The sequence below is a fragment of the Neltuma alba genome, unplaced genomic scaffold (genome assembly GCF_004799145.2).
Source record: "Neltuma alba isolate B1F8T4 unplaced genomic scaffold, ASM479914v2 tig00006462_pilon, whole genome shotgun sequence".
In the NCBI taxonomy this organism is placed as follows: Eukaryota; Viridiplantae; Streptophyta; class Magnoliopsida; order Fabales; family Fabaceae; genus Neltuma; species Neltuma alba.
In genome coordinates, this window is record NW_021634475.1 from 28830 (window position 1) to 54912 (window position 26083).

Below are 26083 nucleotides of genomic sequence, written 5' to 3' on the forward strand. Positions count from 1 at the left end.
TATTATTCATTTTGGCTCTTTGGGGTCATAAATTAATATTAGCGAACGATTTCTCAAATGCTTGGTAATTTTAAGGAATTGAGTCCATTGAGGAACCTAGCCATACTGGGGAACAGCTTTGAAAGATACAGGACTGTAATATCAGAGAATAATGAGCCTGTCACTTTCATGTTTGATAAGAAGGTCGAAACACACTGGAAGAACTCACCTTATATTGAGGACGAAAAGGAAGCATATTTTTTCTGCTGAGAGAAATGTACAAATGAGTTTAGAATCAACATAAGTGTAGAAGCTTTGTTTCAAGTTCACTCCTTAACACACACACACACACACATATTCATAAGGGAGTAGTTTTGTTGCCGATCAAGAAAGCAGAGAAATAAAACCAACTTGATTTTGAATGGAGAAGTAGATTTCCATAATGAAATATGATTTTCAACATTTGAATTTATACTATTTTCTTGATTTTAAATATGACTTCATTAATACCAATAAGTTATTGGTTCAGATCGTAAACAGTTTCACCTTTTAAAGAGAAGAACATAAGTTCGAATATCAAGAAGCGTACTTGTTAGAAGGACTTTAACTTTAACGCTCTTAGTCCGATGGAAATTAATCTCAAACTCAAATTGACATGAAAATACTTAAAATTATACCAAAAAAAAAAATTGATTTCATCAATTTGAGCAAGAGCAATCATCTTCAGCAAGTGCAATTTTTTTTTCAAATATACACATACAAATGACTTTCCTCTTGAAGATTTTTAGATTTTTACATACAATTGATATTAGGTTATATATAATTAAAAAAGAGATGCAAATGTTGGAAATGGTTGCATTTGAAAAACAGAAAAAATGATTTTATAAAATATTAAATCTCAACCATTCATTTTTTTCATTCAATGGTAGGAGAGAATCCAAACCCTATAATGGATTAGGAACTTGGATATCATGATAAAAATATGATTTCTTTTAAGCACATTCATCATGTTCCATAATTACTTTAGGGGACATAATTATCGCCATGATTTGTTTATTCCCACTTTGTCTCATTAAAATAATAATTTGAAGTTAATTAGGTGTGGAACAGTGATTAAGATCCCGTAGATAATGGAAATTAACAACTAACCACACTAGGCCCCACATTATGTCATGTCTTTTTTTTAATTAAGGCCACCCACATTATGCCATGTCTTAGCACCCGTTTGTATTAACAATAGAAAAAGTAGCTTATTCATAATTTGGTTTTTGAAAAAGTTAAATTGATTGATGTAATTTGTGTTTGGATTGACTTTTATAAATAAATCAATTTATAAAAGTAGAGTTGTTTGGATTATTATTGAAAAAATAAGTTTGGTTTTAAAATAACAAAAAATAAATAAATAAATTTTACTAAACAATATATATTTTATTCTCTCTCTTATGCTATACTCTCTGGTTATATTTTCTCTTTGTTTAATCATTTATCTCATTTGTTATAAAAATATATTTGAAATCAAAAGTACTCCTTTTGGTTCATTATATAAGTCACTTCTATAAGAATAACTTAGTCCAAAATATAAGTCACCCGAGTAGTAATTAATGCTCATTTATCAATTTTATCCCTACAATTAATGCTTAAACATGACTCTTTGTATTTTTCTCTTTTATTCACAATTTCATTTAATATGGGTAAAACTGAAAAAAAAAAAATTTGCAATTTCAATTTCAATCATATTTAATGAATCAACTATTATTTTTTGATGTTGACGAATAAATTAAAATGACGGATATTATACATCGGAAGGAATATATTTATAACTTCTTTATCACTTTTAATTAATTTTGACTAATTTTTTATTATTCACAAATTAGTTATTTGAATCTTATAGGAAGAATCAGATACACTAGTAAATTTCTTAAAAGTGAAACTTATTTTTTTAAAATTTTTTTTTCAACTTTTCAAAAACCAAAAGCCATAAGTACCCAACTTTTACTTTTGACTTAAAGTGGCTTTTAATATAAAAGTCAAATTATCAAATCATGAATCCAACCACCGCAAATTTTATGTGCCACATGTTTGATCATTCAACCTCATTATGCAGGCATATAAACTCTTTCACAAACAGAGGCTTATTAGTGTCAATCCTTTTTGTTTTTTTTCCTGCCAACAACGTGAATCCCCTTAATCATTAATGTAAATTATTTTTGCCAACAATCATTAATGTTAGCTTGATTTTATGCATTCATTTGAATGATCATGTGACACGGGGTGGCAAAAAAAAGAGATTGATAATGGGACATATAATCTATTCTTATTAATATTTAATATAATAGTAGAATTTATAACTTTAAAAGCCGTTCTATGTAAATATTAAAAAATCATTTTTAATTTTTAATTTGATAGCTATATATTTTTTCTCTTAATCAAAGCTCTTAATTTCGCTCGTTAGCATTATTAGTCTTGTAATTTTACTCTGTTGGTATCTTTGGCCCCTATAAAAGTTTTTTTTTTGTGTGGCTAACCCCGTAAAAGTACTAACAGTGGTAAGAGTAAAATTAAAATTTTAATTAAAAGAAAACACACACATATATCAAATTCAAAACTGAGGAAAAGTATAATTACCCCTAAAAATAATGAGGTATAAAAATGCAGCACGAACAAAACAATGGCAAAATTGACTTTTTCAACATAAAAATTTTATTTAAGTATAAAATGATTATTGGCATAATTTTAGGGGGTAAAAATTTTTACCCAAAAGGCAATTTTAAAGTTAAAGCAATTTCAATTTGCAAAAATTAATCAAAACAAAGGTCATTTTAACAAGTGTTACTCCAATCAAGCCTTGTATGCACCCCATCTCATATGGTCGTGACAAATGAATATAGGAAGTTGCATCAATAACTTTTTATAAGAAAAATCATTATGAGATCTCTAGAAAATAATATATTCACAAAAAAATATTAATAATAACAAGTAAACAGTATGGACATTATTATGATTTTCTCCATTGAAACTTGCTATTTATTTGTCATGAAACTTTGTGGCAATTATGTTTCTTTCTTATAATCACATAATGTTTTGTCCTTCTTCTTTTTTTTTTCAAACCATTATTTTATTTTTTTAATAATGATGCATATATATTTTTATTAAGAAAGTGTTAAAATATTTTTTGGGGCATATTTTAAGTGATATTATTACTGAAAGTTCTGATCATGTCAGGGGCGCCGATATTGAAGACGATGATGAGATGGGATCGCCTATTCGGCCCACGAATCATCGTGAGGGGTTCTTGTGGAGGCTGAGTGCCACGTGGATGTCAAGTGTAAGGTTTTGGTCCAACATAATTTTAGAATATTTGTTACTCTTGAGAAAATAATTTAAGAGTCTTTTAACTCATAAAAATTATTTTTTATAAGTCAGCACAAAATTTTTTAGTCAACTAAAGGCAATAGATATATAAGAGAAAAAACTTAGGTTAAATTTCTTATATGTTTATGTTAAGTTCTCTAATCATACGTAGTTGTGTTTTTTTTTTTTTAATTTCATATGGATTTGAATTTAAATTCTAATATTTAAAAAATGAGACATTTGATCATGTAAGATTGAAAACTTGACATAATAGATATATGAAACTTATTATAAATATTGCCCATATATATAACACGAAAGAAAAACCAAAAATAAAAACATAAAACAACATAGTTTTGGATTGTTGAAATGTTTTTTTGAAAAAATCATTTGACCGGTTCTCTGGTTTTTTTTTTTCCGGCTGGTTTTAAGTCCAGACAACACTATAAGTACGGTTTTTTTTTTTGGATAAAAATCAAGATACCACTGCTTATTTGAAAAATTTTAGGCTACTTATAAATTTCTTAGCGTTTATTATACAGTATGTAAGTAAAATTAAAAAGTAATATTACTTATTCTAATGATTGGTCATTTATTATTTTTCATTTCCCTATATATATCAAGGCGATTTTTAATACATGGTAAAAAAAAAAGGCGATTTTTAATAGAAGTATTTAGGACAAATTATATGTTTGGTCTTCTAAATTTCGATCAATTTTCACTTTAATTTTTTAAGTTTATAAAGTATGTTTTTAATACCGTCTGCTTGCTGACTCAACAAATTTAAATGTTAACTATGCAATTAAATGTTGAAGAAACGTGCTCTAAGTCTTAATTTATTAATATAATCATTTTACAAATTTAAAATTATTATTATTTAAAACTGAAATAATAATAATAATAAAAAGCTTGACCGCGTTCAAAATTTCAAAAGCAAGGGGTGGGCCGAAGCTTTCATCCACCTTCCTATAATCACAGAGACACACACATTGTGTTCTCTCTCCATAGCCCGAAAAGCACTAAATTTCCATTTCGTCTTTTACTTTCTCTCTCTCAAAAGTGAAAAATTCCTGCCTTTGTTTCTACGTCTCTACCCGAGGCCAACGAAAGCATCCAAACCCAGTTTCCTTCTTCCTTTTCATCCACAATTGCCTCAACAAACCTTAATCCAGAACTTAACGCTTTCAAAATCGTCTTCAATTGCTCTTACAGACCCCAAAAACTTGATTTTTAGCTCTTTCTTTCGCCGTCCTCAGCCGCCGCGTCCCGGGCCCGCCGACTTTCTTCTCCGTTTGAGGATTCTTTTATCTATTTTTTGAAGGCGAGGTTTTCTTCCCAACCTTCTGCAGGTAAGAGAGAAACCCTTACTTCTAACATGTAAAGTGTGGATAGTAAAGGGAGCTGTCATTTGACTTGTTTCTGATATTTTTTCTTTTCATGTCCTCTGAATTGAGCTCTGTTGTAATTTTTTCTGTTAGAAGTGGGAATTATGTTGAATAAATGGAAATTTGGGATTCTTCTTTGTGATCAGGGTCGATGGCTGAACTTGAAAACAACGTTGGATTCTCCTCGGGGAAGACGAGGTTTTCGTTGTTCAGTCGTTCGCTAAGGATGAATTTAAACTCGACCCCAACAGAATCGTTTCAGAAACCCTATCTTGAACCCACTCTTGATCGCTCTGGTTCTGGGAACAAATTTTACAATTCCGTGGAATCGGTGAAGTCTGCGGGAAATTCTCTGAAAGGGAAAGTGAAGAAACTCTGTAGTTTCTTTGAATCTAGGAGAGATACATCAAAAAGCTATGATGAAGCTTCTCTCCCATCACCCAGTAAGCTGAAACCGACGAAATCAATCGATTCCGATTCCAGGGTTTCGTCAAGTTTCAGCAACGACTCTGGTATTAGATTGCCTGGTACTGAGGATCGAATTGTGATATACTTCACTAGTCTGCGAGGAATTCGAAGGACTTATGAGGATTGCTACTCTGTTCGAATGATCTTCAGGGGATTCGGCCTGTGGGTGGATGAGAGAGACATATCAATGGATTCAGCATACAAGAAGGAGTTGCAGAGAGTGCTGGGAGAGAAGAATGTGACACTGCCACAAGTGTTCATCAGAGGGAAGTACATGGGAGGCGCTGATGTGATAAACAATCTCTTTGAAGTTGGCGAATTGGCTAAGATTCTTGAAGGATTCCCAAAGAGGAAACCTGGGTTTGCGTGTGAGAGTTGTGGAGATGTGAGGTTTATGCCTTGCATGAATTGCAGTGGAAGCAGGAAAATCTTTGATGAAGATGAAGGGATTCTCAAGAGATGCTTGGAATGCAATGAGAATGGACTAATTCGTTGTCCAGATTGTGGTTCTTGACCTCACTTTCTATCACAACATGACACTGAACACAACATGGAATGTTAGATTTGGATCTTTATTTTCCAACAGCTGCTAACCGCTACTGTCTGAACTCTAGTCTGTTTCCTTGATCCCAACTAGGAGACGGGCTTGATTCAACGGCTAATGTTTGTAATGTCTTGCACAATTCTGGGTTAAGTTTCTCTCTTAGCCATTACATGAAGCCAGCAGATCAAATTTCATACAGGAGAGGTCAGTTTGGTTTCTGAAAAGAGGATCATATTGGTGGTGTTCATGTGTCTGTCATATATATCAGTTAAGTGTAAGTTCTTCATTAGCTTAGCATGAATTTTGGTTGCTGAAAGATAAATAATCAGCAAGGGAGTTTTATTGTTGGTAATGAATGATATATGGGTTTGAGTCTTAAGGTCTGTGATTCAAATTCTCTTTGAATTTGAGTTTGTGTTTTTTAAAATTATTTTTATGAGCTGATGGGATTCAGCTCAGTCAGAAAATGGGAAGTTTGGGTTTGAGTATGTGTGTGCTTATTGTAATTTCACAGAGAGGAGAGTGTTTCTCCTTGAAGCAGTGTAAATATTTAGTCCTATGGAGGGATTTGTAGACTCTGGCCAATGGCCATTGTCCTTTGTCCATTCACAATTTATAATGAGAATGGGTTTCTCTTTTTAGCTTTCTATCCTAACTTGAAAAGTTTCAGACTTTACATTCCTCAGAGGGTTAATGTTTTTTTTTAATTTTTAATTGGTGCTTATCAGGGTTATAATCTTGATTTTGATCTGGATGTTGAAAATGATGTTTTAACTTTTAAATTTGTAAATTTAGAGAATACTAATGGAGGTTATGAGTTTCATTATTCATATGGCTTATTAGTAAAATGACAATAACAGGTTTCATTTCATCCCTCCAAGTGTGATCGGTTTTGTGGATCACATGTTATTCTTGCTGTTAATAATTAACTCTTTGGGAATATCTTCATTCTTTAAGAAATCTTGTCCTGTAACTTCTTTTTTTCTTTGTTGGAATTAATGGGGTAAGTTTCAACGGTTTGAAATTACAAATAAGATCGAATTTGCTAGCTCTCATTTATTGGGTAGTGTTCATACCATTAACGACAAGGTCATTGACATGCCTACTAATTTCCTTTTATTGTTATTTTGTTTGGTGCAATTCCTTATTCATTCTACTTTTTGTTTTAGATATTAAAAAAAAAACCCCATAAATGAAAGTTATAGAGTTAAAAAAGTAAAAGAAATTTGTAGTAATTGTCTGACCTAATCTTAAGGCGACATTAATTATAATAAATCACTACCTCTTTTCTCTATTATAACCAAACCTTAACCTCCCGATCCTAAATATAAGGTCTTTTAAGTTAACTCATAGAGTTCCAAAAAAGTATGTTGAATGTTTGTAGTTAATATGGAAAAAATTTATAATAGTTTTTGAAAGTTAATCTAGCCATATAATGACGGAAGTTTAATGCACAAAGACAAGATATTCCAACAAATAGGTGTATGACGGTAAAAAAGCACTTAATAAAATACTACCTTATATTTAGAGTCAAATCAAAACATTCAAATAGAGCTTATATTTATGATTGAAAATGAATAATAAATAAAAAATATTTAGATAGAGTTTATATTTAGAATTGAAATAAATAGTAAATAAAAGCGATCAAATTTTAGATACATTTGAATACCATTTTCAGAATTGTTTCTTGAAATAAATGAAGCACCAATAATGAGAATATTTTAGTTCCAAAAATTTAATTTGGCACATAATTATTAAAATAAAACTAACTTTTCGAATCATGTGAGATCAATACATTTAAAACTTAGTTATATTTAAAGGCAGAGGTATTAATTATTTATAATATTTAATTTTATACAATGATAAAATATGAAACAAAATAACAAACATTTTACATATTATTAAAAGAAAATTAGAAAAAAAATTCTCATTGAAAAATTAATTGGTAAGAAAATTCTAAGTCAGTACAAATTTTGCTAAGTATCAATATTTTATGTATATAAAAATTTACCAGGTCTTCTTACTAATAAAATTTTTAATTAGAGAAAGTTTTCTAATTTTCCCTCACATACTCTAATTTTAAAGACAAAGGGGTTCATTTTTCAGAGGCATTATTCATGTTCTTGCGCATGACATGATGTAAGGAAGGTTCTGGTAATTCCAATAGCAATTTGGCTGACGTGTTATGTTGGCAAAGTTCTTAAATATTAATAATAACAATAATAGGCACAAATCTTGATGTTTCTGGAGATTGATCTTCAAGTGAATGTTTTTCCTTCTTTTTATAGTTCGATGTTGTCCAAGGATTCGTCCTTGGTTCCCGTCATATTAGATGCTCCTCTCCTGGTATTTGACTTAATACCTCGTATTACCATTAATAATTCCTAATTTCTAATTATATTCTCACCCAAGATTAGTAACATTAAGAAAATCCCAAAAAATACTTCTTGAATTTTAAAATCTCAAATAAGAATTACTATAAAATTATGTTGTCTTTTATTTTTTTAAGTATTGTTAATTTTTATTAAAGTGTGGTAAATAAGACTGATTTTAAATTTTGAAATTCAAAGAGGTATTTTTTGGGAATTTTTTATTTACATATATTACTAATTTCTGTTTAGAATAGTATTTTTTTTAATTTCATTCTTTTGAACTTTGATCCAAAAATTTGAAAAGTATTATCCTGATTTATAAAATGGGCCTAAAATATATGACTGGAAAAAAAATAAGTGAAAATACGCACTTGATCCTTTTAACATTATATAAGTTTTTTTTACTTGTGTAAAATTTTTGGAGAGAAAACAAGTTTTTTATTTATGCTATTTTTAAAAATATGAATTAGTAAAATTATTTTATTTTCAATAGCTTGCCACAGACTCAAGGTATCTCTCAGCTCAGACGTCCAAAGCTAATTTTATGAACATGAATAAGACTTTGCAACCTAATCTTATTTTTTAAAAAAAACAAAATTAAAAATTTACTTGCTATGAAGGTGATTTTTTTAATGCTGAAAATTGTCATAATTGTTTACAAGTTTAGGGTCTAAAATTTAGGAGGAAAAAGACATAAATTTTCAATCCAATTTACTTGGTCGGTCCATTATTGTAACAGTAATAATTTCAATTAATTATATTTTAAGTGACAACTTTCCGGCCTACTATGTGTGTTATGAAATAATTAATTAAATAGAATTAAATGAAGGTAGAATATGATGATGGGGGCATTGAATGAAGAGGACGTGATTTTATGATATCGTGAGATTTTTATTTTATCTGCCGACCACCTAGAAAAAGGATGTTCCTCATTTCTATCACCACACGATTCTGCCGCTGTGTTTTGTCCACATTATCCCACCTGTCACTTTGCAAAGACCTAACAGTCTGCTCTGCTTTTCTTATTCTTGTACTTTAAAATATATTAATTTTTATTAAAATATAATAATTTAATGTGTAAATCTTTTTAAAAAATTAATTATCTATATTATAATAAATGAGGAATAAAATAGTATATTTATATTAAAAATTTAATAAAGTGATTTATAAATAAGACTAAAAAAATATTCTCTCTCTATCTTATCAATAGTATTAGAGGAGTACTATAGTGGATGGGCTTCTTATTTTATTTAATAAAAATTAAAAATATAAAAAATTAAGTTTGTTGGCTATCAGAAAAAAGTGTAAAATAAATTATTTTTTAAGTAATTCTGGCAAAAAAATTTGTAAGACACTTTATGAAAGTAATTGACAGTGATTTAACAACCACCATTCTTGTTTCTAAATATAAATAACAGTTATAAGTTGTTTTAAATTTTTACAACAATTTTTCTATATTACCAATATTAAAATTTCATTTTAATAGGTAATAGGAAAAATGACAAATAAGGAAGTTAAATATTAGCATATTTTAAATTAGGTACCTAATACTTTAAAATTCTTTCTTGGTGAGAAAGTAGTACCTGATATAGTAATTTACAAATTTAGTTAAATGATTAAATTGCCCTTATATTAAAAATTTTATTAATAAGTTGTGAACTAACAATAACAACTATTAAATAGCTAATGACACAAAATGTATTGGTAATAATAAGTTATTTGTTAATAAATTATAAACTGACAATGATCAATATTAAACAGCCAATGACAAAAAAATATTGCAATGACAAGTTTGATAGCTTTTTTTTTTAATCTCATACAAGGACATTTTAGTTATTTATTTATGTTTACAAAATACCAGATCAGTGTCCACTTTCTTTTCTATCTTTCCCAATGCTTGAATTGGAAAATAATAATTTTTGGGTTTTTTTCTGAAATTTTTTCTAGTCAATATCTTTTTCTCCCCTAAAACATCATTTCCTAGATAATAAATATTCTCAGTATTGTATTTTAATATAATATTTCTCCATAGCACATTTTCTTTCTTTCATAATTCTTTTTATTATAATATTTTTTTATTCTTTTTCTATATTTTCCTTATAAATAAGGGTATTTTAAAGATTTTTTTTTTAAATTTTTACCCATTTATTAGCTTTAATTAGTTTGAATTAGCTTTTTGATCTACGTGATTCTTTAAGGTTGCTTGTAACAAGGGAAGGGAGTGTAAATTACCAAATTAGGTACAATTTTCTTTTTTCTTTTTTTGCTAAAAGATGTAATTTATTATTATAAATAGGGATAAATATTAAACTTTATTTCATATTAAAATAAATTTAAGGACGTAATCAGCTCTGTTCAGGTAAAATGGTGAGAGGTGTCTTATAATGAGAGTGGCACTGCATACCCACAGCCACAATAAGATGTGAACCATCATCTATTCATCTCCCCTAACTATTTTTCTTTCTAATCTTAATCACAATTATTTTTCAACTTTTTGCTTGATTAAATATTGACTTCCCTTAGTAAACAGAATTAATTTTAGCCATTGGATAATTGCTGACATATGAGATGACGATAAAGGACAATATTTATTAAATAGGAAAAGTTGCTAAAGAATCTCCTATAACAAAATTTATTATTTAAAGTTACCCTATAATTTGATTAGGATCTATGTGCAATCTATTTCTAATATATGAGACTTTTCTTGAATTGTGTACAACTTATCTTCAATTATATATAAAATGAAAGAAATTTGCTCATAGTTGAAGTGTAAAGATTTGCACGCAGCTAAAAAAGAGTCATTCCTATCGAAAATAATGTGCACTTGCTCAAGGAGCGAAGCCTTTACATATATTTGGACAATAAAGTCTACAATGAGATTTTTCAACAATATTATTAAATATTATGGAGCTTTTACTGATCCATACAATGAGATTTTACGGCAATATTATTAAATGACAAAAAGTTGAACTATAATTTTCAGGAAAAAAAAATCTCACTACTTTTCTTTAAAAGCTGAAATGAATGTTTTTAATTTTGAATTACCTTAAGTCAATAATACATATCTATATCAGAGAGTTTAGGATAAATATTCCAGCCTACAGTGTGATTTTACCTATGATAAGACCAAGACTTTAATGTATCAAAGCTTGCAAGTTCTGAGTTCGTCTTGTTACACCTCTCTCGTTATTTTTATGTTCTTCATCCCTTTGAGTGCAACATGCCAAGAAGGCAAGAATATTCTCAAGAATATTCTCTTTCTTTCATTTGATGTTTACTCTTCATTTTTCTTAAACAACTTAAAATTAAGGACTACCTCTGATCTATAATATAAGACTAGGATAAATAATCTGAGAAAATTAAAAATTTAATTAAATTGGTTAATTATATTAAATTTCTCAAATTACCTTCTTTAATAATGTTTATTGAAATTATCTCTTGGGAACTCCTTACAATTAATAGGAATATTTTAGAGAAATCATTAGAAACTTGAGAAATAAAATGGATTGATATATTATATTTATAACTAAATTCAATATCTAGCTAGATCTAATATTAAGGCTTAGATGTAGTAGCTATTAGTCCAAGTTTGTGATTATTCAATGAGAATAATGATAAATAGTACTCCTCCGGTCCTAATTATAAGGCCCAATTGACTTATTTGAGAAGATTAAGGATGTAAGTTAAGTTGGTTATTTATAATAAATAAGTGTTGTTATTCTTAAAATATCATTACTAATTAAGTATATTGGCTAAAACTATCATTATTAGAAGGATTATTTTGGAAAAAAATGCATAAATATAAGAAACAAAATGGATTGGATCTTATAATTAGGACCAAATAAAAAGTCAAATTGGGTCTTATAATAAGGACCGGAGGAGTACAATGTAAGATTATAGATCAAGCCTTTTTTTTTTTTTTTGATCAGATTATAGATCAAGCCTTTGAGAAGGTCTTAATACGCATACAATACATATGAAGATAATATTTTAGAACATGTTACGTTGGATCATTTAAAGATCAAGATTTTAAAGGAAAAATGTTGTTGAATAAGTATACATAGAAGCTTTGGCACAAATAAAGCATTTCTAAGGTTTGCTCACATAATATATGATATGAAATAATATAGGTAAGAACACTTTAAAATGCTTTATTCCATGGTATACAGTTAACTATATATATATATATGAAATTATTAAAACTTGATTAAATTTTTTTCCCTAACATTTATTGTTGTAAAAAATTACATTAAATATAATTTCATAAATTATTATGTCTAACGATATTTAGTACTATTGGTAAAATATGTCTTGTTCCCATGAAGATAATGAAAACCTTTATTTTTTTGGGGAAAAAAAATAAAAACATCAATGGCTTGATGGGAGTTTCAATCCAAATTTTCTTACTATGATTTCCAACGTCCGGAAAATTATTTATTCTTTATAATGCTTTTATTATTTTTATTTTTTATTGGAAATGCGATGGTTCATAAGAGAGCCACTTTGATATATTATCGGACCTATGGCAATTTAATAACATTTTAAGAAAATTGATATTATTTATTTGAATGATTAGAAGTTTTTAAGTCAAATTAAACAAGAACTATATCTTCTTTTGTCCAAAAAAACAAGAACTATATCTTTACCCGAAAAAAAAAAACTAAAACTATCATTCACATAATCCTAAAAAGCTTTCACAATCATCCAAATATAATTTTTCTGTGTATTAAATATTGCATAAATATCTTTAACAATCCTCTAAAGCACATGTGTATTCCAAGAGTTATACTGAGATTTCATGACGCGTTTCAAGATTTAGTATTTTCTTTTAAAATTAAAGTAAACCATGGGCTTTGTAATCGATGGAGATAATAAGTTGTATTGTTCATAATTATAAATAACATGGGTTTATGTAAAGATTATAATATATATATATATATATATATATATATATATAAACTGAAAACTTATATAAGAGGGGCTGTACTCTTTCATGTTCACAAAGTGAAATTATTTAGAACAGAAAAGCATCTACCGTTATCAACTCATGTTGACATGATTTAAAAAAACAGAAAATTCTAAAAAAAAATGTAATTATTAAAAAGTTTTATAATAAGTGAATAACGAATTTTAGTGTAAAATAATATATTCATATTAAAAATTTAATAAAGTGACTTATGAATAAGATTAAGAAAAATATTCTCTCTTTATCTTATTAATAGTATTAGAGGAATCCTATAGTGGATGAGCTACTTACTTTATTTAATAAAAATTAAGAATATAAAAAAATTAAGTTTGTTGGATGTCGGAAAAAAGTATAAAATAGATTAATTTTTAAATAATTCTGGCAAAAAAAAATTAATAAGACACTTTATGAAAGTAAGTGATAGTGATTTAGCAACCACCATCCCTTGTTTATAAGTATAAGTAGCAGTTATAAGTTGTGCTCAATTTTTATATCAAATTTTCTATTTTATCAATATTAAAAATTCATTTTAATAGGTAATAGGAAAAATGGCAAATAAGAAAGTTAAATATTATCATATTTCAAATTAGGCACCTAATACTTCAACATCCCATGTGAGAAAATGGTATTTGATTCTGTAATTTACAAATATAGTTAAATAATTAAATTACCCTTATATTAAAAATTGTATTAATAAGTTGTGAACTAATAATGACAAGCATTAAATAACTAATGGCACAAAATGTATTGACAATAATAAGTCATTTATTAACAAATTGTAAACTGACAATAACAAGTATTAAACAATAACAACGAAATCCCTAATGCTCACTTATCATCAAGGTTTTTTTTGGTAATAATCTTTTCTTATAATTTCATTGTAATTTTTTTAAAAAAATTTCCTTTAACCCTTCAATTATAGATTATTTGGAATTGACCCGCTAGTTATCGCTAATATTTCCTTTATTGGTGATCTCGCCATTGAACTTCTTGATTAGAGTTCTTTTAAGGAGTTTGCTTTCCATTATTTGTAACTTTACGTGGGGCCCTTAAGCCCATCCTACGTAATTATTTCCCTGTGTTTATTATGTCCATTGATAAACCTTTCCAAAAGAGAGATGCAAATTATGCTTGCTTTTTTTCAAAAAAAAAAAATCTGAGTCCATAATTTTTTCAATTTTTAATCAGGTTTACATAATGTTTTTAATCATATTCTTATAATTCCACCTAATTTTCAATCAACTCACTGTAGTTTTTTTTTGCCATTTTTATTAGATCTTTATAGTTTCACTTGATTTTTAATTAGGCTTTTTTTTTTTTTTCCAGAAACCTAATTAAAAATTAAGTGAAATCATACAAATCCAATAAAAAAAAGTAAAAATACATCTAATATCTTGAAATACTTTTTTTTTTAAGATGTATTTGATATCCAAAAGTATGTTGCGGTGCATTATGTACTTTAAATTGTTAAGTGTAAAATTATACTAAAAAAATTTAAAATGCCAAATACATATGAAAAAAGATACTTCAAAATACTAAATACACTTCAGAATATTTTAAGATATTGAATGCATGTGTAAAAATACTTCAAAAATACTAGATGCACTTTCACCAAAAAAAAATTACAGAAATATGATTTAAATTTTGGCGAAACTTTAAGGATGAAAAATGGTGTTTGCTTTCAATTATCGATAGGTGTGAGCCTTAGGCCCCTTTCTAGTCTTTTCCTTTTTTTTTTTTTGCCAACCTAGTCTTTTCCTTATTATTCCCATCAATAAATAAAGTAATAAATTCTTGGAAATATTGCTTAAAATTATCTGCTGAAAATTTTATTGGCTAAGAGCTCTTGAACTTGGTTGGCAAAAAAAAGGAGCACTTGAACTTGAATGGATGCAATTCAGTTATGTACCACCTATATTTATCTATATCCAAATGCATTTTAGAAATCTTTTTCACATAGAGTTGAACATAAATTATACATAGTTAAAAAAGAGTTGCATTTGCAGAAGATGTGTTGTGCCTAAATCCTCAAATAAATTCAGGTAAAAATTTTCAAACAAATACTTTGTTTGCTATTAACCTAAAGTATATGTTTAGTTATTTAACTTTATAAAAAGTTTCAATTTGATTCCTTAACTTTAAAAAGTATAACTTTTGCCCTTTAACCCTAAACTTGTTAATAAAAAATGATAATTTTAAAATCTTAAATGTTGATAAATATTTTTAAATACTAACATATTAAGTTTAATTTTTAAAACAATCATAGTTATTAAAAAAAATTATCATTTAACCCTAACTATTTTAGGGTTACATAACAAAGCAAACATTATTTGGGGAACGGACTTAAGGCCGCACCTAAAAATACAAATAATGAAAATAATAAAGTGTGAATTTGCTTCTTTAACTTTATACTACCTCCGGTCCTTAATATAAGATCCTATTTGACTTTTAGTTTGGTCTTAATTATAAGACCCCGATTCATTTTGTCTCTCATATTTATGTATTTTTTTTAAAAATAATCCTTCTAATAATAATAATTCTAGCCAATACGCTTAATTAGCAAGGATATTTTAGAAATAACAACACTTATTTATTACAAATAACTAATTTAACTTACTTCATTAATCTCTTCAAATTAGTCAACTAGCTCTTATAATTAGGATCGGAGGTAGTGTGAAGTTTTAATTTGATCCCATAACTTTCAAATGATAATTTTAAGATCTTAAATGTCGATAAAACATTTTCAAATGCTATCATATTAAGTTTAATTTCTAAAACAACTATGATTGTTAAAAAATTTATCATTTAAGCTTGTTTAGAGTTAAACAACTAAGTGTATACTTTTCAAAATTAAAGGATCAAATTAAAATTTCATGTACAAAAAAGGGGGGCTTGACTGGATGCACAAAAAAAATAAAAAAAATGAAAAAAATCGAAAAATAGAAAGGGTCTGCTTTTGACATGAAATGGATATATCCATATATCTCTGAATTATATTTATGAGATAATAAAATATGGGAAGACCTATACCAAAAATTGGTTCACATAGAAATGTACATATTGGTTCACGTAAGAATACGCATAAAATACCAAAGGGAGTTATAAAGAAGTAAATATATGCTTATTATTTTGTATTTTTAGATGTGGGCCTTAAGTCCGTTTCCCAAACAACGTTTGCTTTGTTCCTTCTTTTGGGTAAAAGGAAAAGAGGAGCAGATTTTATTTGCTTTCCCGTATTGGCAGCTTTAGGTGTGGGCCTTCAGCCCATTCTAGATAACTTTTTCCTTATTATTTCCACTGTTTTTTTCATTAAAAATATGCTAATTATTGTTGTGCTTTTCATATATTATATATTGTGATAATTTCGTCACTAATAAGTTTCTCTGACATATGCATCTCTTTTTTAAGTAAACATAATAACACATGCACGTCTCAAACAATATATGTGAGTGTTTTTTTATTTTTTATTTGCGAATTTGAATTGATAAAGGAAAAATAATATTTAAATGCAAAAAATGAATTAATAATAGTTAGGTTTTTTTTAAAAAAATTAAGATGTAAATTTGATTCAGAGTAGTTTATGAAACAAGTTACATTAAGCTATTAGTGAGCTGCTGAATATGGCTGGTAAAAAAAAATAATAATAAAGAGCTGCTGAATATGTGATTTTACTTATCTCATTAAAAAAAACTTAAATTGAAATAAACATTTTGAAAATCATAAATACCTATATATTAATTATAATTACAATTACAATGAAATTTAAGTCAAAATAGTTTAATTTTCTTTATTAAAATTGACAGAGGAAACTAGGGCTCGCCTTGTACTAGTGTTGTTTTGTAAGATTTTCAGTCTTTAATTCAAAAAAAAAAAAATTGACAGCCTAGTGTTAAGGCTAGGACAACATATTTGGGTGCTTGGATAGAATATTAACGAATGTTTGGCAGATACTAGGATAGTCTCTTCCCCATCCGAACAACGATAACCCGAATAGGGTAATACTCAAAACGCTAAACACCTTGTACCCTTGTGCACTCGCCAGCCCGCAAAGGAAATCTCACCTTGTTCTCTGGTGCGTTCGGCGGAACCGACTCAACGGCCATCGCCCACGGTGGCTGTCGATCTCTCCGGCGTGTTCTCCAGGTGAGTGTTAACTTTTTGATTTTCTTTGTCTTTTAAATTAAATGCTCTGGAGGTTTTAAGAAGATGCGTGATCCCATTCCCTGCACGTTTTGACTTTCTTACTTGGGCTTTCTAGATTTTGATTTTGGACGTGAATGTTTGAATTTTCTGGATGTGCTTTTGTCTTATGCCTGTAAAGATTACCTATGAGTGACTATGGTATTTGCACCTAAAGATCTAGTAACGTTATCATTTGTAGTTTTCTCCCTCCTTTTTGGGTTGAAGTGTTATATGACGTTTGCGCTTTCGAGAGTTATCTGATTGGATCGTTTGCCTGAACTTGAGTCCATCACTTCAGGATGTTTGCTTTCATGTAGTCAAGTGACTAGCGAAGTTGGAGGTTTTTAATTGGGCATCTTTTTTCCTTTTCATTCTTTAGCTTGTAGTCTATCAAGTTCTCTGGATTCTAATAAACTATTTGTTTACTCAAGACTAAATGATATGCATTGATATCGATGTTCTGTTTCCTGCTCCTTTCAGGTGTTTCCTTGCCGGAATAGGAGTTCCCAATGTATACTTTACTAGTCTGATTAGACATTTTGAGGCAGATAGCAACCCTACTAGTTTAGAATGAGCTTGCTATTAAGATTAAGGAGTCATTTACCCAATGGGTTCTATAAACAACCTCTTTGTTTGACTGCTAGAGGTCTTAATCTGAGTAATTTGAATGTCCATCCAAGATATTTTGGTCAAGCTGCAAGGAAGGAGGAGGACGATGATGTGGAGGAAGTGGAAATTGATCAAAGAAGGCTCCCAGCTGATTTTGATCCTGCAACATTTGATCCTACTGAGCATAGGAGTCCTCCATCGGAGAGAGTCTTCAGGCTTGTTGATGAATTGGCGTCTCTAACACTAGCTGAATCTGCAGAATTGGGTCCCATTCTGATGAAAAAGATGGGACTAAAGGAAATGCCTACTGTGGGGTATATGAAACCTGGAGCTGCTGCTAATTTGGCTGGAATGGCAATGAAGGCACCTACTGCAGCCAAAGAGGAGAAGAAGCAAGAGAAGACTGTATTTGAATTAAAATTGGAATCCTATGAAGCAGCTTCAAAAATTAAGATCATCAAAGAAGTCAGGGGTTTTACGGATTTAGGTCTGAAGGAAGCAAAGGATTTAGTGGAGAAAACACCATCCATTATAAAGAAAGGAGTTTCTAAGGAAGATGGAGAACAGATTATAGAGAAAATGAAAGCTCTTGGTGCGAAGGTTGTCATGGAATGAAGGTAAACCGTTGCACATTGTCTTGTTGGAGAGCTATTGAAATGTGTTTTTCATTATCCCCACATTTCCTAAAGTTTTCTCAGGGATACTAGGTTGACAGATTTATCCATTTGTGCTCATTTATGAATTTGAGCTGGAATTTGATAGTGCAGCTATTGAAGAATATAATTCATTAGAACAAGACCTAGGGAAAGTTCTTTCTAATGAAAGCATTTAATGTTGACATTTTTTACAATTTTCCATAACATTATTGACTTTAGAGATCCTTCACATGTCATATTAAACTTATGTTTAATTTCACGTTGAAAACCATCAAAATCACGCTTTTACTTCCACAAAAACATGGTTTTATGATTTCCATTGTGAAATCAAATATGCATAAAGAACCTTGATAGCAAACAATTTAAGAATTTCACTTTTAAGTTTCTATTCTTGCCATGTCCTTTAAGATGAAACATGCTGTTGCTATGACTTCTGGTAATGCAATATAACGGATACTCAGTAATGTTACCTTTTTTATGGGGTAAATAATTTTCTATTCAGACATATAATAGTTGTTTTATTTACCTGTTTGGCTGGTTTGAGATGTGTTTGTTTTATGGGGTAAATAATTATTTTTTGCCCCGTGTTAAATGTTTTAAACTTTCGAAGCCAAACAGTATGGTTGGTTGAGTCAAATTATAATTTGGACTTTTTGTATCAATGGCAACTGAATTGGTCGACTTTTTCTTTAAAGATAAGATCACAATAAAAAACTACTCGTGCTCCTTAATACTAATCATGTTTTAGAAGGAATTTTTTCGTCTCAAATACAAGTTACTTGGGGAGATGTCCATAGCATTAATTATTTTATTTCATTTATGCCCTTGGTCTACAATTAAAAGATATTCTTTTCAGTTTTTAATATAAAAATCAGATAACTAATTTGTACATTAGCACAAAAAAAAAAGATAATTAATTGGTGAATATTAAAAAATTAATTTAATTATTTATAATAATGAATTTCATTGCTAATCATGTATAACAATATATCTAAAGACTTGATTGTTGATCGTGCAATTTATGTACTAATTTCACTTAGTGGGATAAAGCTTCTTGTTATTGAATATCATTTCTAATCATGTGCATGACTATCCTATGATTGAAAACTTTTTATGATGTGTAATTAATGAGAATATTTTTAAAAAAATTATAAATTTGAGAGCCAAATTGAATTAATGTTTTATATTTAAAATTAAAGTAAACTTTTGTCTAGCTTTTTTTCCTTCCCCCTCCCAGCAGAAATTCTTGTCTAGCTTTAATATTTAGGATTAAGGTGGTAATTAATATGATCCTAGAGTTTAAATCATTCGCACATTGGTATCTCATAATTTTATCTTAATTGTTCTTTGATTAAAATCTAATTTATGAATTTTTTATGTCTTGAGTTAAGCATCCGGTGGCAATCTCTTGGTTTGTCCGCTACAGTTTAAAAAAGACTTGATCACATGCTCGGAAAACATGTATGAATGATTTCGCTATTAAATATTACTATTTGCTAGAAAATGAGATGGATCAATTTAAGAGCTTAGGTAAGGCAGGTATATCAAAGTTATAAGTATAAAATTAGTAAGATTTTAAAACATTGATGATTACGAATCAAAATAGAATCATAATTACAAGACTAATCATTTTTGTGCTGACATCCATGATTTTTGTTGTCGAAAATAATAACATTATAAATTATACATGCCTCGTAGCTTTTATAAAATATAATGATATAATTATCATTATATCATATAAGACTAAAATATGATGATAATAAACAATTACTGTTCATTTTTTAGTTGATTTAAATTTTTTTTTTTAAAGTCTTGCTGGTGTATTTTTATGGGGCAATAAGTGACGATTTTAGTTTACATATCTAAAGAATTAAACAGGAACGTATGAAAAAGGCAACTTATTTTTTAAACTAAATATAAATTTAAAAATTCTTTATTAAATTTATTTTATTACCCTTCCTTCTAGACTTTAGAGGTATCATTGATGCAGAGTTGATTCACAAGATATCCATAATTAAATTACAAATTAAGTCTTATATTAAGTAAAGGAGAAAATGTATTGCCATGTTAAAATATTGTAACAATAATAGAACAAAAAATAGAAGAAACCATAATTAAATATATACCAGATGATATTATTAAGGCAAAAATAATTTTTTCAACACAAGAACTGACCACTAGTTTCAACTACATTTGTATGTATAAACAAAACAGTAAAATTAAAACAAAGAAGATTGGTATTTTAGCAATAATAACGGCAATGTTGCAGTGTGGTTTCCATAAGGTCGAAGAGTTCATTTGAAATCATTTATAAACACTGTTAATATAAGTTGAAATAAAATTTTTCTTATATATTTACTTTGTGTTTTATAAATCACGATTAAAAAACAAAGTTTTTGAAAGTTCCAATCACCATTCCAAACAAGCCAAGCAGCAAAATTTGTTGCATCACGTCCAAATCCATGTTAATAAATTTCTTCGAAGTTCATGTAATTTTCTTTCCTCAATTCATATCTATAAATGTTCTTCTCTGTAGTGAAAATCAATTGATCCCCCTTCATAACAATAAATCTTGTTACGATAATAGGAACTTCTTCTTTTACATCTGTTCATAACTATAAATTGGGAAAGTTATTTCATTTTTAAAACCATTTTAATCATTTAAAATTATTATTGTTAATGTTAACTAAGTTATCTCGTACTCCTGTAATTTATATTTATATAAATTTACTGATATATAGGTATATATTACCTCCGGTCTTTAATATAAGACCTTGTTTGAATTTTATTTTGATCCTAAATATAAGACTCCAATATATTTTGTCTTTCATATTTATATTTTTTTTCAAAGTAGTCTTTCTAATAGTAGTTCTAGCCAGTACACTTAATTAATAAGAATATTTTAGAAAAGACAACACTTATTTAGAACAAATAACTAATTTAACTTACTTCCTTAATCTCTTTAAATTAATCAACTAACTCTTATAATTAGAAACTTATAATTAGGAGCAGACGTAGTATATTTTTAATTCGAGGGAATATGTATTAACTTGAGGTGATGCGGATAGGAGCCGAAGAATACCTGAATTCATCACAAACGACACCAGAAAGCCGCAAACTTTATAATCTCGGATAGCACGAAGCAATGAGGCAGTACAGCAGTATGATATGAGAAATTGCCATTCCCTACACCGTCGATAGCATTGCTGGCGGCGACCAACCAAAAAGTGGATCTCTCTTAGTTTCTTTTGGGGTCCCGCCCTTTTATCCCTTTGCGTTTTCTCGCGCCTTTTCCCGGTGTAGCACTCTCTGGTCCAGCGCACACTGAGAATAACCATTTTCCGGTAATCTTCTGTGAGAATTGCCCTCACAGCTCACGTTTCTTTACCGAATTATCCCAATGTTATTTTTTATTGACTCTGTTATGAGTTATGACCCAATTTTGAGACATTCTTTTACGAATCTTGCATTGTTTAATTATATATTAGTCCATATTTTTTTTATTGGTTGCTGCATTGTGGCTGGACTTGGGTTTAATTAATTTTGATGATGAAACGACAGAAAATTGGTGGAGTCCACAATGCTATTTGGTTTCTCCGTGGTTTTTCGGCTATGCTGAGGCATGTATACTGTTGTTTGTGTTGTGCGTTCTAAAGTTACAAGTTTTGTTCCCACAATATGAGAGCAGCGTGGTGAATTTTTCGCTATTAGTTCCAATTCTCACGCTTAAGGTTTCGGGATAAAATCTTGTACATCTTGTGCGTTCTTACATCTACCTTAAAATTTTTTAGCTGATCGTATTGCTTACTAAATGTAACAGGCAGTCTCAAGATTTGATCTTCGACCAATTGTTATACTTATAACACTCTCTGAAGGACACACTATCTGTGAGGGAATGTTAACACCGTTGTTGATGGAGTCCCTTGTTCTTAATCTCCATGAGATCTCTGCTGTCAAATTTGGCAACTTCAAGCTCAAATCTGGCATTTCCTCACCAATATACTTGGACCTCCGACTCATTATATCATACCCTTCCCTTCTCCGCCAAGTCTCCCAAACACTGATATCCTCTGTCTCCTCCTCTTCCTTTGACCTTGTATGCGGTGTCCCTTACACTGCTCTACCCATTGCCACTTGTGTCTCAGTCACTCAGAATATTCCCATGGTCATGCGCCGCAAGGAAATCAAAGACTATGGCACTGCTAAAGCCATTGAAGGTGATTTCAAGGCTGGCCAAAGTTGCTTGATCATTGAGGATTTAGTTACCAGTGGCACTTCAGTATTAGAAACTGCTGCGCCCCTGCGTGCTGCAGGGTTGAAGGTTAGCGATGCTGTTGTTTTGATTGATAGAGAGCAAGGTGGGAGAGAGAATTTGGAGGAGAATGGGATCAGGCTACATTCAATTGTTAAGTTGACTGAAATGGTAAACATTTTGAGGGAAAAGGGAAAGCTTGAGAAGGATATGGTAGAGGTTGTTATGAAATTCTTGGAAGAGAATCAGAGGGTTGCTGCATTAGCAAAGTCAATGAAGCCTAAAAGGGTCAAGGCTTTGTCTTTTGGGGAAAGGGCAAAGTTGTCTAAGAACCCAACTGGGAAGAGGTTGTTTGAGATTATGGCCGAGAAGGAGAGTAATCTTTGTTTGGCTGCAGATGTTGGAACTGCAGCTGAATTGCTTGAAATTGCAGCAAAGGTAAGAACTTGATATTTTCTTTTGGAGGAAGTTTCCTGAGATAGTGGTAAAGAGAAATCCTTTGAACAAACTAGCACTAATTTTTTCACTTGAGACTTAGATGTTCACTTTCAGCCTAAGTTCTGTATTTATTTATTTTTTAATTTTATTTTAGCTATTTCTAGAGGCCTCTCATTTGGCTTGATTTCTCATATATGTTGAAAATTTAAGGGTTTTCAAATGAAAGAAAGTTGAAGCTTGAATGGGTAAAGAGTCATGCCTCTCTATTCAAAAGCTAGTTTGTGATTAAAAGTAAAGCCCTGCTAACTCTTTCTAACTAGTTTTCTGTGTCATTTTCCTATTAGGTTGGGCCTGAGATATGCTTGCTGAAAACTCACGTGGATATTTTGCCCGATTTTACTCCTGATTTTGGCTCTAAGCTTCGCATGGTAAAATTCCTAATTCCAAGTTTATTGTGTGCATGCTTTGCCAGACTATAGGGGGTCTGTTGGCATTCATTAAGGAAATTGTATTGATTTTCCTATTTCCTTTGGTGGAGTGCCATGCATAATTTGGTGCATCATGTCTGATAAATTTTGAGGAATCTGATGAATTATTGTATATGTCCAATGTTACGTTATTTTACGTTCTGCTCCTTGCCTATGGTAGAAGTGTTGTATGTGAATATGGGCATCATGTGATAGTATTTAAGGAAGCACTCATTTTTCTTCCCTATAATCCTAACCTATTCTATATTCTAATTAAGATTGCAGAGAAACATAATTTCTTAGTCTTTGAGGATCGTAAATTTGCTGATATCGGTAACACAGTTACTATGCAATATGCAGGGTGACACTTTGACCTACTCTTGACTCCTTTGCATTTCTCTTCCATTAGTTTATTCTTTATTGTGACATCAACATATTCTGATGTTTGAAGGGGGATTTATCACATACTGGAGTGGGCTGATATGGTAAACGCTCACATTATTTCTGGTCCAGGAATTGTTGATGGATTGAAGTTGAAGGTGAGTAATACTTATTATAAAATCATTTTCACTACAGAAAGACCTCAAACGACAGCCTAACATATGCTGAGTTACACTCAGGGTTTGCCTCGGGGTAGGGGCTTGTTGTTGCTTGCTGAAATGAGTTCAGCCGGTAACCTTGCCACAGGAGATTATACAGCTGCAGCGGTGAGAGTTGCCGAGGATCATTCGGATTTTGTCATTGGCTTCATTTCAGTCAATCCAGCATCATGGCCAGGGCAACCAGTCAATCCTTCTTTCATTCATGCAACTCCCGGAGTTCAAATGGTCACTGGTGGTGATGCATTAGGGCAGAAATATAGCACTCCATATTCTGTAAGTTTCTTTTTTCTGTTCCACATCTGCTTCTAATTTTTCTATCTTAGTGTGTGGTTAAATTACTCGTAAATAGAAGTTGATCACTTTCATGAGGTAGGTATGGATTCGGATTCTCTGAAGTTAGAAGTTTGTAAAGTGTCTCTGACGTAAGAGAGAAGAGGAAAGAGAGAAAGTAGAACCAAGACATAATCTTATTTTTTGCATCACTCTCTTATTACTTTTACTTCAGACAATCCAAATTTAGGTAATCAAAATTGTTGAATTTCTCTGCTGGGTAGCTAGAGACGACACAGTTGTTTGAACCCATGTTATAGTGAGTAGAAAAATGTGAATTTGTTGAGAGAAATGCCTCGATTTAACAATAATAGAAAAAAATATGATTAACTGATTAGCATTTCCCCTTGGCCAGCTAATTTGGTTGTTTTCATTGGTCATAATTTAACTTAACCGTACAAAATATCCGTTTCTGTTTGAATGTAAATAAAAGAGAATATCTCAATCAAATTTTCTCTTCCTTGATCTAAACACCCCCTTATGCAATTATAAGTAAAAGAACATCTATTAAATTTATTAAATTATAAATCAAAGAAAATTTATCTTTTTTATCTCCATTCTCCTCAATCCATCATTATTCATTCTTAGGTTTCGAAAATATAGAAGTTTAATCCGTGCAATTTTAATGAAATTGCAGAGAAATAAATGTGTAATTCATTTTTTTTATCTTAATATTTTTCACTCTGCTTCCATCACATGATTGATACATGTTTTTATATTAGAGGATGGTGTTCTGGACAAATGACAGTTAAAAAAAATGGTGTTGCAGGTGATATATAATAATGGAAGTGACATAATAATTGTGGGTCGTGGGATCATAAAGGCACCAAATCCAGCCAAGGCAGCTCATGAATATCGACTTGAAGGATGGAAAGCTTATATGGACAAGTGCACTTGAGACTTCTATTTTATAATTTAACATTAGTATAAAAAAGGCTTTTTATCACGGGTTTTCTACGCCAGTTCCAAAATTGCAGTAAAAAGTCATTTTTAACCTCTGTAAAAAGTCCTCTTTTTTTTTTGTTGCTAGTGCAAGGCTGTGGTTGGAACATGAAAAATGGATTTAAGAAAAGGGAAAATGTGTGAGAGAGTATTTTTATTGTGCTTGGTGGATGAAAGACTTGTTTATTTTTTTTTAATGAAAAGATAGCTTTCATTAGTTTTAACAAAGTTAATTTTCTCTCTGCACAAAAGAGAGTTGCATACTTAAAAGCAGAAATTCATGGTTTTGTACAACTTTGTCTCCAGTAAGACCAATAAGAAGGTACATGTGCCTAGAGAAAGAAATGCAAGTTAGAAATGTGAGAAAATGTAAGTTTATTGTGTTTGATAAATTACAAGGTGGTTCTTTTGAAAGAGAGCATTTCATGCTTAAATCGGTTAAATATACAAATAAATATAGCTTTTAACATAAAGCGTTGGATTGGTAAGTTTTTCTCGGAACTCAAGTAGATGGGCAAGTTGAACTCAATGAAATTTACA

The 26083-nt window shown here is 29.8% G+C and overlaps 3 protein-coding genes across 4 annotated transcripts; all 3 read left to right on the top strand.

The window, feature by feature from the left end:
• The first annotated feature begins 4325 nt into the window (after positions 1-4325).
• Positions 4326-6382, top strand: LOC114750462 (uncharacterized protein At5g39865). The gene is made up of 2 exons (XM_028939060.1): positions 4326-4679; positions 4862-6382. Exon 2 carries the CDS (start codon positions 4867-4869, stop codon positions 5695-5697), a length of 831 nt encoding a protein of 276 aa, XP_028794893.1. The 5' UTR covers positions 4326-4679; positions 4862-4866; the 3' UTR covers positions 5698-6382.
• A 10713-nt stretch (positions 6383-17095) lies between these two features.
• LOC114750463 (50S ribosomal protein L7/L12) lies at positions 17096-18780 on the top strand. The gene is made up of 2 exons (XM_028939061.1): positions 17096-17208; positions 17728-18780. Exon 2 carries the CDS (start codon positions 17818-17820, stop codon positions 18469-18471), a length of 654 nt encoding a protein of 217 aa, XP_028794894.1. The 5' UTR covers positions 17096-17208; positions 17728-17817; the 3' UTR covers positions 18472-18780.
• Positions 18781-21639: 2859 nt separating this feature from the next.
• LOC114750467 (uridine 5'-monophosphate synthase) lies at positions 21640-25558 on the top strand. Of its 2 annotated transcripts, none has more exons than XM_028939064.1 (7): positions 21640-21856; positions 22333-23202; positions 23547-23630; positions 23948-24030; positions 24121-24208; positions 24290-24544; positions 25371-25558. In XM_028939064.1, the coding sequence occupies exons 2-7, from the start codon at positions 22408-22410 to the stop codon at positions 25497-25499; spliced, it is 1434 nt and encodes a 477-aa protein (XP_028794897.1). In that variant the 5' UTR covers positions 21640-21856; positions 22333-22407; the 3' UTR covers positions 25500-25558. The 2 variants fall into 2 exon arrangements, with proteins under 2 accessions (XP_028794897.1, XP_028794898.1); XM_028939065.1 differs by having other exon boundaries at positions 22337-23202.
• The last annotated feature ends 525 nt before the right edge of the window (positions 25559-26083 follow it).

What these genes read in the sequence shown, in the direction of transcription:
- LOC114750462 (XM_028939060.1), top strand. Translation starts at nt 4,867, where the DNA reads ATGGCTGAACTTGAAAACAACGTTGGATTCTCCTCGGGGAAGACGAGG.
- LOC114750463 (XM_028939061.1), top strand. Translation starts at nt 17,818, where the DNA reads ATGAGCTTGCTATTAAGATTAAGGAGTCATTTACCCAATGGGTTCTAT.
- LOC114750467 (XM_028939064.1), top strand. Translation starts at nt 22,408, where the DNA reads ATGTTAACACCGTTGTTGATGGAGTCCCTTGTTCTTAATCTCCATGAG. An exon ending in TGCTTGAAATTGCAGCAAAG is followed by an intron (nt 23,203 to 23,546) that starts GTAAGAACTTGA and finishes TTTTCCTATTAG; the next exon opens with GTTGGGCCTGAGATATGCTT. An exon ending in AATATAGCACTCCATATTCT is followed by an intron (nt 24,545 to 25,370) that starts GTAAGTTTCTTT and finishes ATGGTGTTGCAG; the next exon opens with GTGATATATAATAATGGAAG.